General features: G+C 38.2%; 1 protein-coding gene and 1 long non-coding RNA gene across 5 annotated transcripts in view; one reads left to right on the top strand and one right to left on the bottom strand.

The window, feature by feature from the left end:
- LOC133541271 (uncharacterized) overlaps positions 1-13,289 on the bottom strand; it is a 43,495-nt gene extending 30,206 nt beyond the window's left edge. Inside the window, exons 1-2 of the long non-coding RNA XR_009803821.1 lie at positions 13,194-13,289; positions 7,009-7,075 (exon numbers count right to left, since the gene is read on the bottom strand). This is a non-coding gene — a long non-coding RNA (uncharacterized LOC133541271). The remainder of the gene's footprint in view (positions 1-7,008; positions 7,076-13,193) is intronic.
- Positions 1-14,139, top strand: part of cdc42ep1b (CDC42 effector protein (Rho GTPase binding) 1b) — a 38,683-nt gene that overhangs the window by 17,550 nt on the left and 6,994 nt on the right. Inside the window, exons 2-3 of one of the 4 annotated variants that reach the window (XM_061884563.1) lie at positions 1,146-1,255; positions 5,863-6,374. In XM_061884563.1, coding sequence (XP_061740547.1) covers positions 5,927-6,374 — 448 coding nt within the window. In that variant the 5' untranslated portion in view covers positions 1,146-1,255; positions 5,863-5,926. Of the gene's footprint in view, positions 1-925; positions 1,256-5,862; positions 6,375-14,139 lie in introns of those variants that run through there. The other 3 variants (XM_061884565.1, XM_061884562.1, XM_061884561.1) reach the window with 3 other exon arrangements.

Below are 14,139 nucleotides of genomic sequence, written 5' to 3'. Positions count from 1 at the left end.
TGTTAGATGTAAATATAAATGGAATGCAATGATTGGCAAATCCTTTTCAACCCATATTCAATTGAATGCACTACAAAGACAAGATATTTGCAGTTCCAAATAGGTGTTTGATGAGCATTCCTCAGCTTTATCAGCATTTATTGCCACCTTTCCCAACTTCTTTGTCACGTGTTGCTGGCATCAAATTCTAAAGTTAATGATTATTTGCACAAAAAAAAATGTTTAACAGTTTGAAGATCACATATATTGTTTTTGTAGCATATTCAACTGAATATGGGTTGAAAATTGTTTGCAAATCATTGTATTCTGTTTATATTTACATCTAACACAATTTCCCAACTTATATGAAAACGGGGTTTGTTTGTGTGTGTGTGTGTATATATATATATATATATATATATATATATATATATATATATATATATATATCCCATCTAAATAAATACAATTAAATGTTTTATTTTGTATATACAAGTCTTTTTTTTTTTTTTTACTTTTAAGATGTAAATCTCCAGATAGGCTTCAAATCGATCCATTCATTATATACTTTTTTTGTTTCTTTCTCTAATGCCCTTTTTGAAATAGAAAACATTTTAATTACGGCAAATACACAAAATTTGCCATACGTTTTCCCAAAAATATATTTGATGTAAAGTAATTGGAGCCTCCAACAACAATTCATTAAATTTTTCAGCAATGCCAGTTTAGAAGTAAAAGAAATTCACCTGTTGGCTCTTTTATTTCACTTTTTGATGTTAATTTTGGTGCTATTGTTATTAGAAAGTGAAGTTAAAATCGGAGCACTTTGGACACTTGTGTTGTGGATTTGTGTGAAGCACTTGTCAGGAAAGTACAAAGAACTACTTTCTGCTTCCATCTGACAATAGGAGGGAGAACAATCCTGCTATTCTTGGACTACATGTGTGTTTTAGGAACCCCCCCCTGCTGTAAGTAGGAGGCAGGGAGCAAGTGAGCAAGTCTCAGTTGGGGTTTAGACCGAAGGGATTAAGAACTAATCCAGGAGCACGGACAATCCAAAGAAGCCTGATCTTGGCCAAGGAGACTCAGACAGTGCTGGATTATATTTCTCTTCTTCGCCCTTTTTTTCTGCTGCTCTTCTGGGTTCTTGGCTGACGACGTTCCAGGAAAGCGAGGACAAAGCATGATGGTGAGGAGCAGACCATGCGTGACTCTGGCGGACTGGCAATGACTCACAGTCCCTCAGGAAGAAAACATCTTCTGCAACCTTCTGCCAGTAAGCAAGCTGACCTCGGCTTTGATGAAGACTTTCTTTCTCTCCACCAGACCACAAAGTATTGCATGTCTGTGATCACTACTTACATCTACTGTCCCCATCCAATATCTGATACTCTGATATCAGCTACGAATACAAGTACCGGATGATATTGGCTCGTATTAAAGTCTCTGACGCAAGCAGTCCTGCAGTGTTTACTTGTGTGTGATATCATGTGTGATACGAGCAGTCCTGCAGTGTTTACTTGTGTGTGATATCATGTGTGATACGAGCAGTCCTGCAGTGTTAACTTGTGTGTGATATCATGTGCGATACAAGCAGTGTTTAGTTGTGTGTGATGTCATGTGTGATACGAGCAGTCCTGCAGAGTGTTTACTTGTGTGTGATATCATGTGTGATACAAGCAGTCCTGCAGTGTTTACTTGTGTGTGATATCATGTGTGATAAAAGCGGTCCTGCAGTGTTTACTTGTGTTTGTTATGTGTGGTACGAGCAGTCCTACAGAGTGTTCACTTGTGTGATATCATGTGTGATACAAGCAGTCCTGCAGTGTTAACTTGTGTGTGATATCATGTGCGATACAAGCAGTCCTGCAGTGTTTAGTTGTGTGTGATGTCATGTGTGATACAAGCAGTCCTGCAGAGTGTTTACTTGTGTGTGATATCATGTGTGATACAAGCAGTCCTGCAGTGTTTACTTGTGTGTGATATCATGCGTGATAAAAGCGGTCCTGCAGTGTTTACTTGTGTGATATCATGTGTGATACAAGCAGTCCTGCAGTGTTTACTTGTGTTTGTTATCATGTGTGGTACGAGCAGTCCTACAGAGTGTTTACTTGTGTGATATCATGTGTGATACAAGCAGTCCTGCAGTGTTTACTTGTGTGTGATATCATGTGTGATACGAGCAGTCCTGCAGAGTGTTTACATGAGTGTTATATCGTGATACGAGAAGTCCTGCAGTGTTCACTTGTGTTTGGTATCATGTGTGGTACGAGCAGTCCTACAGAGTGTTTACTTGTGTGATATCATGTGTGATACAAGCAGTCCTGCAGTGTTTACTTATGTGTGATATCATGTGTGATACAAGCAGTCCTGCAGTGTTTACTTATGTGTGATATCATGTGTGATACGAGCAGTCCTGCAGAGTGTTTACATGAGTGTGATATTGTGATACGAGAAGTCCTGCAGTGTTCACTTGTGTTTGGTATCATGTGTGGTACGAGCAGTCCTACAGAGTGTTTACTTGTGTGATATCATGTGTGATACAAGCAGTCCTGCAGTGTTTACTTGTGTGTGATATGTGCAATACGAGCAGTCTTGCAGTGTTTCCTTGTGTGTGATATCATGTGCAATACGAGCAGTTCTGCAGTGTTTACATGTGTGTGGCATCATGTGTGATACAAGCGGTCATGCAGTGTTTACTTGTTTGTGATATCATGTGTGATACGAGCAGTCCTGGAGTGTTTACTTGTGTGTGATATCATGTGTGATACAAGCAGTCCTGGAGTGTTTACTTGTGTGTGATATCATGTGTGATACAAGCAGTCCTGCAGTGTTTACTTGTGTTTGGTATCATGTGTGATACAAGCAGTCCTGCAGAGTGTTTACTTGTGTTTGGTATCATGTGTGATACAAGCGGTCCTGCAGAGTGTTTACTTGTGTGGGTTTTTGCCAACAAACGACTTAAATAATGGTGGTGGGTTGTTATTGTGTAAATATTGTGTTGGCACCACTCCACCACTAAAAGACATTAGCATACACGTAACACTGAGTGTTTCAGCTAAGGAGGGATAGTGTGAGTTTTAGGGGAAAAAATATAATTGTTCCAAAAAAAATTATGCATCAAAATGAGTGTTATTAATCTGTTAAAGGCAGTAATTACTTCATCTAAGGTATTCTTAAAGTCGTTTTAGGAAAAAATGCACATTTTGTGTTCCTCCCATAATAAAATATTGTTTTACAAAAAGTGCATAAAAAAATAATAATTGAAAACCTATATCTATGGATAGGTCTGAAGCTGCGAGCAGCATTGAACGGGCCCTCGCCCTCTCTTGGACCGTGGGGCTCACATCCGTCCTTATGTCCTGACCCACCACCAAACATTTCAGGAAGATGGGAGCATGTGACAGGAAGTTAAAGCTGCTAGGCTCCACCCACAACAGGTAGATGGGAAAAGGCAGTTTACCCATCTGGCACTTCAAAGTGTCATTTCTACATAATTAGATCTGAATTAGTGGAGCAGAGTTAGTTGGCGCCAGGCCCCGCCCACGATTTACGGTGTAGGAAGAATGTGTTCGCATTTATTATCACTTGTATGGTATCCGTCGTTTTAACCGTGACTCCTTAGCTTAAGTCCCTAAGTGGAGTTCATTAAAATACGACCAAGATGGCTGACTTCCTGTTCGTTTTCATTCCTGGCTGCCAGAGACTTACATGCGTCCCGTCATGACAGACGTCTCTTTTTGTGTCTGATAGGAGGGGCTGATTTTTTTCTGATTTTAAAAGGCAGCACTCGAGAGCCAAATTTGGAATTTATTTTACTATTTTTCACCCCACCTGATGCCGCTGAAAAACATGGGGACTTTTCGTGCATGTTAAAGGCCTAATGAAATGAGATTTTCTTATTTAAACGGGGATAGCAGGTCCATTCTATGTGTCATATTTGATCATTTTGCGATATTGCCATATTTTTGCTGAAAGGATTCAATAGGATTCACGGTGGCAGAGGGGTTAGTGCGTCTGCCTCACAATACTAAGGTCCTGCAGTCCTGGGTTCAAATCCAGGCTCGGGATCTTTCTGTGTGGAGTTTGCATGTTCTCCCCGTGAATGCGTGGGTTCCCTCCGGGTACTCCGGCTTCCTCCCACTTCCAAAGACATGCACCTGGGGATAGGTTGATTGGCAACACTAAATTGGCCCTAGTGTGTGAATGTGAGTGTGAATGTTGTCTGTCTATCTGTGTTGGCCCTGCCATGAGGTGGCGACTTGTCCAGGGTGTACCCCGCCTTCCGCCCGATTGTAGCTGAGATAGGCGCCAGCGCCCCCCGCGACCCCAAAAGGGAATAAGCGGTAGAAAATGGATGGATGGATTCAATAGAGAACATCGACGATAAAGTTTGCAACTTTTGGTCACTAATAGAACAGACGATGTGGGTGTGATGTCCCGGGTTGTGGAGCTCCTCACATCCTCACATTGTTTACAATCATGGCCACCAGCAGCCAGAGCGATTCGGACCGAGAAAGCAACGAATTTCCCATTAATTTGAGCGAGGATGAAATATTCGTGGATGAGGAAAGTGAGAGTGAAGGACTAGAAAGAAGAAAAAAAATAAATAAATAAAAAAAATAAAAGACTATACAGTGAGAGCGATTCCGATGTTATTAGACAAATTTACTAGGATAATTCCGGAAAATCCCTTTTCTGCTTATTGTGTTACTGGTGTTTTAGTGAGATTATATGGTCTTACCTATACAACCTGAAGGTCGGCCCTGCACCTTTCTTAAGCACCAGTCGATGGGTGGTGTGAATGCCCATCTCTGCCCTTCGCAGGGGACCCTCTTCGAAACACGATCTTTCGAAATGATCGCTGCATAATACGCTGTACTTTGTGTGTGTGGTCCAATCCAACCGTGTTCGCTTGATTGCTCTGTTCCATAGTAAAGCTTCACAGTCATCTTTCGGGAATGTAAACAATGAAACACCGGCTGTGTTTGTGTTGCTAAAGTCGGCCGCAATACACCGCTTCCCACCTACTGCTTTCTTCTTTGATGTCTCCATTATTCATTGAACACATTGCAAAAGATTCAGCATCACAGATGTCCAGAATACTGTGGAATTATGCGATGAAAACTGACGACTTATAGCTGGGAACGATGCTGGAATAAAATGTCCTCTACTATGCGTGACGTCACGTGCAGGCATCATCATACCGTGACATTTCAGTTGGATACCCGTCCAAAATTTAAAATTGCAATTTAGTAAACTAACCCGGCCGTATTGGCATGTGTTGCAATGTTAAGATTTCATCATTGATATATAAACTATCAGACTGCCTGGTCGGTAGTAGTGGCTTTCAGTAGGCCTCAAAAGGCGTCCAAACATATTGAAATTTCATTTTTTTCTTCTTTAGGGCCCCTGCAGGACTAGCTCCGATGTTTTTTGTCACTTAGAAGGATTAGCGTAGTTTGAAATGAAGTGCACTCAAGGGCTTCATTTAAAAATTGCTGACAGTCTAATGGCTGCGACTCACGTGGACATCTTCATGATTCCAGATCCACGACCATGGAGGATTTTAACTTGGAAGTGCCCTCAGCACAGCATTCACTTATATGACCCAATCCAAACAACCTTTCCCACTCATGGTGCAACACAAAACTCAACCTGCTCACTGAACTTAGTGGATATTATAAAAAAAAAGAAATATGTTCATTCAGCACACATAAATCAAAATGACACCTATTTAAATCCACTACAATGCATGATGGGAAAAACACTCTCTCCACCCTTATTCAAATGTGAAAGGCAGGACAATTAAATGTTCTAAAGATCGAAGTAAAGACTAAAAGATTGTCTAAGTCTACTAATTTGGTTTTCTTTTGTCCGCAGTGGACCTGAACTGACCTGTGATCAGACCTGGGACACAAACTTCCGGTCCAACATTCCATCAGACATGAGTCGAGGCAAGCGTCCCGGGATCAAGGGCCTGGTGTCCGGCTCCCAGGAGCGCCGTCGTTTCAAACGCGACCTGTCCGTGGACATGATCAGCCCGCCGATGGGCGACTTCCGCCACACCATGCACGTGGGCCGCGGCGGGGACGTGTTTGGAGACACTACCTTCCTGAGCAACTACGGCGGCGCCAAGGAACCGGGCAGCCCGGACTCGGCACAGAGCTCCAAGTCCAATAGCTTTTTCACGCGCACTTTCAGGCACATACGGAAGAATTCCGGGCCGCGGGGAGAAGCGCGGGACTTCTCGTCGCCGCCGCCAGACATCTCGCCCATCATCAAGAACGCCATCTCGCTGCCTCAACTCAACCTGGATTCTCCAAACGGATCCCTGCAAAGGCTCACTATCCCAAACTCCATCAGCTCAACAGATGGCTCTATCTGCACGTACGGTGAGATCATGGCAATGAGGGCTTTGTACTCATATGGCCCCATTAATGGGTGGGTCTCACGTAAGAGGAAAAGGGGGGTTACTCCTTTTGCACACTGCTGAAAATGATTGGAAGCCCCATTCTACGAAGCAACTGATGCTGTAGTCAATGTTGGAATTGTCACGCAACATATTCACTCTACTGCCATCGAGTGGTTAAAGTGGATAGTGCAGGGGTTTCCAAACTGGCCCACGGCGTCTACTGCTTTGTTTAAAACTTCTGACAACCCAATTGCTGCAACTATGTGGACATCTTCAGTATGTCAGGGTGATGACCATGGATTTGACATTTGAAGTGTATACAGCATAGCATTTTTATGTATGACCCAATCCAAACAACCTTTCCTACTATTGGCATGAACTGCAACCAACATAAAAACACAACCGGCTCACTGAACGTTGTGGATATCTAAAAAAAAATGTCCATGCACCACACATAACTGGACTCTCTCTCCACATTTTGGCACATTTTAGCTATTTGATATTTCGGATTGAGTCCAAAACTTTAAGAAGGTCGTCACAGAAGTAAATGCAACTTACAATAGATCATTAATAAATATGTACAATAAATAAAAAGTATTAATAATATCTCCTACCGCAAAGCGATGTGTAGGTAGCTCGCCGTCATTTTGAGAAGAAAATCAGCAATGGATAAAATCTGATCTAGGTTGAAAAACACAAATTAGCACTCAAATACATTTAGATTAAAAGTGTTCAAAATAATTAAATTGTACAACAATTGACACATTTTACACAGCAATATCAAAACATTAAATACATTACACACTTATGGCCACATTTCACAGAGCAGTATCAAAAATGTACATGCATGCAATCCATTAGGGCAGTTAAATTGTGTCTTTACTACAAAAGCTTTTTTTTTTTTTTTACACTGAATATTTGGCGTTTTAATTTTATGCTGAATTTAACAGAAAGAAAAAAAAATGTGTGTAAAAATTTTGCGTATGAAAATGTGTTTCTTTAAAATGCAAGTCTCACTTCGGGTCAATTGAAACGGAAGCAATCGAGCCTGTCTCAGAAGCAGCCAATGAGGTGTCAAGTTTGAAGTCACGTGACATGGGTCACTGGACATAATACAACATAATTAACATTTTAATCAGGCTCTCTGGATGTTTTCAAACTATAGAAATGGTTCCAGTGGAAAGGATCACAGATGTGGGTGACCCCACCCTGTAGGGGAGACCGGATGCAATGGACATCGAGTGGGTCTAGCATGATAAGTAGTAAGTCAATATTGTGACTTAATATTTTACTAAGTCAAAATAATGACTTATTAAGTTACAATAATGACAAAATAATGACTTGCTAAGTCACAATAATGACAAAATAATGACTTACTAAGTGAAATTAATGACTTACTGTAAGTAAGCGTTTGCAATAAGCGTTTGAAAAAAAAAAAAAAAAGTAAAAAGTGGTGCCACATGCTGACATATGTTCAACTCATCATGCGTAATTTATTACAGCATTTGGGAAGCCAGTAGTTGATTTTTATTATCTAAATGTTATATTGTTATCAACATGTGATATCAGGGACCCTGCCATTCAAAACTAGGCTGCTACATTACTAATGATTAATGTAAGTATAGCTGAAAAAAAATAGTACAATAGCAATAGGAGTGACTATTCATCCCTGAACACCATGGAGTTGATGTAGGCTTTATGATGCACTTACATTATTTTATCAACTATCAGAGACAGAAACTCTTCATTTAACATTATGTAATTTTTTTGCTGCTTCAACACAGCTCAATCAACACAGAAAAGGGTCGAGAGAAATAACTTAGCTGTTAACTGTAGGTCAATAATGCTTGTCTTTCTCTCAGACAAACAGGGCTTTTCATGAGGGGCGCAACACACACACATGCGCACACATACACACTGCACAGTGAGCTAACGTTACGCTAAAATATAATTAACCTTCACCTCAAGGACCGCGAGCGAGCTGAGCTGCCGATTATGTTTCTGGAACGTCAAAGGGCACATCGTGATGTTACTAGTAGTTGACACCTTTCTGCTCACCCCACCGCAGGAGCACTGACTCTACGCGCTCTGAATACGCACTGCTGATTGGCTGTTACCGCTCCGCGTGTAAGCAATCAGATGGTTGTGTGGGTGGGACAATGCTGGGTGCTGTAGAGATGTACTGACAGAGGCAGAGGCAAAACGAGACGTAGCAGCTTGTTAAGACTTTAGATAAGGCGGTGGCTCTTTGTTAAGGCGCCCGCCTTAACAACAAAGCGCTGCGGGAAACCCTGCAATTTGTGGTTGTTTTTTTGTTTTGTTTTCACTCATGTTTGTGTTTGTTGCTCGATTAGAAAATATGTCGATTAAGGGGGTGGTCTGCAGGAGTGCAGTGTATATTCTCAATATTCAGTGTTTCATTGTTCATCATTTATGTTGTGAATCACAGTTTATATTTTTAGGTACATTTTAATTTACATAATTCAGTAAAATGACTAAAGTTTTTGAGATGGTTTGTTTAGTGTTTTACTGAAAAAGACACTCAAATGTACATAAAAAATACAGAATGTGGGATTTATAATACTAACTATGAACAATAAAATACTGAATATTTAAAATATATGAACATTGCTCCTCTACTACAGACCACCTCTTTTTATAATCAAAAAAGAGCAAGAAAGATGCAATAAACACTGAGAAAAATAAAGGCAAAAGGATAAAAAATTATCCACTTCGATATATGACTGTTCTATGGGCGCTGTACGCATCCAAACGTGTCTTCTTCTTTGAGTTGACCTGAACGCCATTAGCCAACACATACTGTAGCAAACAGTATGTCACTCAGAAGTGCAGAGTTTAACCATTGGAATGATTTCTATAATTTGAAAACATCCAGCGGGCCGCATTGAAATGTTAATTATGTGGTATTATATCTGGGCTATAATACAACAGAATGTTGTATTATAGCCCAGATAGTCCAGTTAATTGCTTTGTTTATGCTGTTTTGTTAATTGTGTGGTATTATAGCCCAGGTAGTTAGTCCAGTTAATTGCTTTGTTGATGCTGTTTTGTTAATTATGTGGTATTATAGCCAAGCGATGGCCAGTTAATTGCTTTGTTTATGCTGTTTTGTTAATTATGTGGTATTAAAGCCCAGATAGATAGTCTAGTTAATTGATTTGCTGTTTTGTTAATTATGTGGTATTATAGCCCAGGTGGATAGTCCAGTTAATTGCTTTGTTTATGCTGTTTTGTTAATTATGTGGTATTATAGCCCAGATAGATAGTTCAGTTAATTGCTTTGTTGATGCTGTTTTGTTATTTAGGTTGTATTATAGCCCAGGTCGATAGTCCAGTTAATTGCTTTTTTGTTAATTATGTGGTATTATAGCCCAGTTTGATAGTCCAGTTAATTACTTTGTTTATGCTCTTTTGTTAATTATGTGTTAGTATTTGAATGACAATAAAAAGGAAGTTTAAGTCTTATAGCCCAGATAGTTAGTCCAGTTAATTGCTTTGTTGATGCTGGTTTGTTAATTATGTGGTATTATAGCCCAGCGTTGGCCACTTAATTGCTTTGTTTATGCTGTTTTGTTAAATATGTGGTATTATAGCCCAGATAGATAGTCCAGTTAATTGCGTTGCTGTTTTGTTAATTATGTGGTATTATAGCCCAGATAGATAGTCCAGTTAATTGCGTTGCTGTTTTGTTAATTATGTGGTATTATAGCCCAGATAGATAGTCCAGTTAATTGCTTTGGGTATGCTGGTTTGTTAATTATTTGGTATAATAGCCCAGGTATAGTCCAGTTAATTGCTTTGTTTATGCTGTTTTGTTAATTATGTTTTAATTTTTGAATGACAATAAAAAGGAAGTTTAAGTCTTATAGGCCAGGTAGATAGTCCAGTTAATTGCTTTGTGTATGCTGGTTTGTTAATTATGTGATATTATAGCTCAGGTAGCTAGTCCAGTTAATTGCTTTGTGTATGCTGTTTTGTTAATTATTTGGTATAATAGCCCAGGTAGAGTCCAGTTAATTGCTTGGTTTATGCTGTTTTGTTAATTATGTGGTATAATAGCCCAGGTATAGTCCAGTTAATTGCTTTGTTTATGCTGTTTTGTTAATTATGTGGCATTCTAGCCCAGCTAGTTAGTCCAGTTCATTGCTTTGTTGATGCTGTTTTGTTAAATTATGTGGTATTATAGTCCAGATAAATAGTCCAGTTAATTGCTTTTTTGATGCTGTTTTGTTAATTATGTGGTATTATAGACAAGGTAGATAGTCCAGTTAATTGCTTTGTTGATGCTGTTCTGTTAATTATGTGGTATTATAGCCCAGATATAGTTCAGTTAATTGCTTTGTTGATGCTGTTCTGTTAATTATGTGGTATTATAGCCCAGGTCGATAGTCCAGTTAATTACTTTGTTTATGCAGTTTTGTTAATTACGTGGTATTATAGCCCAGATAGATAGTCCAGTTAATTGCTTTGTTTATGCTGTTTTGTTAATTATGTTTTATTATTTGAATGACAATAAAAAGGAAGTTTAAGTCTTATAGCCCAGATAGATAGTCCAGTTAATTGCTTTGTGTATGCTGTTTTGTTAATTATTTGGTATAATAGCCCAGGTATAGTCCAGTTAATTGCTTTGTTTATGCTGTTTTGTTAATTATGTGGTATAAGAGCCCAGGTATAGTCCAGTTAATTGCTTTGTTTATGCTGTTTTGTTAATTATGTGGCATTCTAGCCCAGATAGTTAGTCCAGTTCATTGCTTTGTTGATGCTGTTTTGTCAAATTATGTGGTATTATAGTCCAGATAAATAGTCCAGTTAATTGCTTTGTTGATGCTGTTTTTTTAATTATGTGGTATTATAGCCCAGGTAGATAGTCCAGTTAATTGCTTTGTTGATGCTGTTCTGTTAATTATGTGGTATTCTAGCCCAGGTAGATAGTCCAGTTAATTGCTTTGTTGATGCTATTTTGTTAATAATGTGCTATTATAGCCCAGTATAGTCCAGTTAATGGCTTTGTTTATGCCGTTTTGTTAATTATGTGGCATTCTAGCCCAGATAGTTAGTAGAGTTCATTGCTTTGTTGATGCTGTTTTGTTAAATTATGTGGTATTATAGTCCAGATAAATAGTCCAGTTAATTGCTTTGTTGATGCTGTTTTGTTAATTATGTGGTATTATAGCCCAGGCAGATAGTCCAGTTAATTGCTTTGTTGATGCTGTTTTTTTAATTATGTGGTATTATAGCCCAGGTAGATAGTCCAGTTAATTGCTTTGTTGATGCTGTTCTGTTAATTATGTGGTATTCTAGCCCAGGTAGATAGTCCAGTTAATTGCTTTGTTGATGCTATTTTGTTAATAATGTGCTATTATAGCCCAGTATAGTCCAGTTAATGGCTTTGTTTATGCCGTTTTGTTAATTATGTGGCATTCTAGCCCAGATAGTTAGTAGAGTTCATTGCTTTGTTGATGCTGTTTTGTTAAATTATGTGGTATTATAGTCCAGATAAATAGTCCAGTTAATTGCTTTGTTGATGCTGTTTTGTTAATTATGTGGTATTATAGCCCAGGCAGATAGTCCAGTTAATTGCTTTGTTGATGCTGTTCTGTTAATTATGTGGTATTCTAGCCCACATAGATAGTCCAGTTAATTGCTTTGTTGATGCTGTTTTGTTAATCATGTGCTATTATAGCCCAGGCAGATAGTCCAGTTAATTGCTTTGTTGATGCTGTTCTGTTAATTATGTGGTATTCTAGCCCACATAGATAGTCCAGTTAATTGCTTTGTTGATGCTGTTTTGTTAATCATGTGCTATTATAGCCCAGTATTAGTCCAGTTAATTGCTTTGTTTATGCTGTTTTGTTAATTATGTGGCATTCTAGCCCAGATAGTTAGTCCAGTTCATTGCTTTGTTGATGCTGTTTTGTTAAATTATGTGGTATTATAGTCCAGATAAATAGTCCAGTTAATTGCTTTGTTGATGCGGTTTTGTTAATTATGTGGTATTATAGCCCAGTTAGATAGTCCAGTTAATTGATTTGTTTATGCTGTTTTGTTAATCATGTTGTATTATAGCCCAGATAGTCCAGTTAATTGCTTTGTTTATGCTGTTTTGTTAATTATGTGGTATTACAGCCCAGATAGAGATCTACTATCTAGTCCAGTTAATTGCTTTGTTGATGCTGTTTTGCAGGACCCGTGTCACGTGACTTGCAACTTGGCACCTCCTTGGCTGCTTCTGAGTCAGGACGGATCGCTTCTTGAAGAAGCACATTTTTTCGACCCTGAATTTTATTTAATGAAATAGTTAGCATGATTTGATGTAGTTAAAAAATAATAATAATAATAAATAAATAAATAAATAAAAAGTTCAGTTCACAAAATAAAACTCAAACGCAAAAAATGATGTTAAATAAATTCAGTGTCAAACAAAACCTTTCATAATAAAAGAATAACATTAACCTCTACAGTACATCTCTTGATACAAATAAATCCATTCAAAGTCAAACTTCTTAAGTGGGAGGTCAGAAGTTCACTTTATACATCTATCAATTGGCATTAAACCAAGTTTACATTACTTTCATATTTCAAATTCGTCAATTAAGATATTCAGACATCATCGATCGCATGCTAAGCTAGCACGCTAGGCTAGCATGCTAAGCTAGCACGCTAGGCTAGCATGCTAAGTTAACACGCTAGGCTAGCACGCTAAGTTAGCATGTAGCGCTACGACTTTGAATGGGCACAGCCACGTTTCAAGCATTAATCCAGAAATATGTTAACTCACAACTGACGAGGGTTCTAAACCAAAGATAAAGTTGGTGTCCGGCGAGCAACTTTGTTCCTCGTTCGATGAGTTCGTCAGAAACCCGCCAAACAGAGCACTGCAGTCACGTGACCAGCAACAGGTGGAGCCAGCATTTAAAAGGGGCGTGTCCAAAGTGCGGCCATTTGTGCCCCCCAGCTAATTTGTTAATGCCCTCCGGCCCATTTTTTTAAAAAAAATTAAAAAAAATTAAAACTTAAAAAGTGGTGTAAAAGAGCAAACAGGTGAAATGTAACAATACATTTTTGCAATGCTTAATTACTCTAATAACACAAAGCTGCCATGCAGGCTGTTTCTTTCTTTAAAAAAATAATAATGAATCAAAATCAATGTTATTTTGAATTATTGACCTATTCAAAGCTCCGATTACGTCACATTAAATATTCCACTTTGAAATATATTTTGGGGGAAATGTTACATATTTTGTGTTTTGCCATATAAAAAACTGAGCTGTTTTTTTTAAAGAAGGGCCTAAAACATACAAACAAAAGACATAAACAAAAATAAAACTTAAAATTGACAGATATATCTGAAGTTGATCTCGAGATTATTGTGCTAAAAGTAAACAGTAAAAAAAATGTATAATTTATTTTTTAACACTTTAATGAGTAGGACACTTTTGGATCCCCAATTATTTTAGTGTGATTTGTTTTTAAGTGTCATTGCTCAAAAAATGATAATGAATCAAAATCCAAAATTAAGGCTCCAATTATCATATAATCTCAAATATTTCACCTAAAAAAGTTATTGGGTGAAAATATTGCATATTTTGTGTTTTTTCAATTTTTTTTTCCTAATGTTGATCTAGAGATTTATAACTTGAATGATAATGAAAATAGTAATACTGAATATTGACACATTTTTTAATATATTTTTTGGACCAAAATCCTTTGGGGTCCCCAGGATC

Source organism: Nerophis ophidion, linkage group LG23 (assembly GCF_033978795.1).
Source record: "Nerophis ophidion isolate RoL-2023_Sa linkage group LG23, RoL_Noph_v1.0, whole genome shotgun sequence".
NCBI lineage: Eukaryota > Metazoa > Chordata > Actinopteri > Syngnathiformes > Syngnathidae > Nerophis > Nerophis ophidion.
The sequence above is the reverse complement of the archived record's forward strand: the minus strand, read 5'-3'. Positions and strand labels throughout refer to the sequence as shown.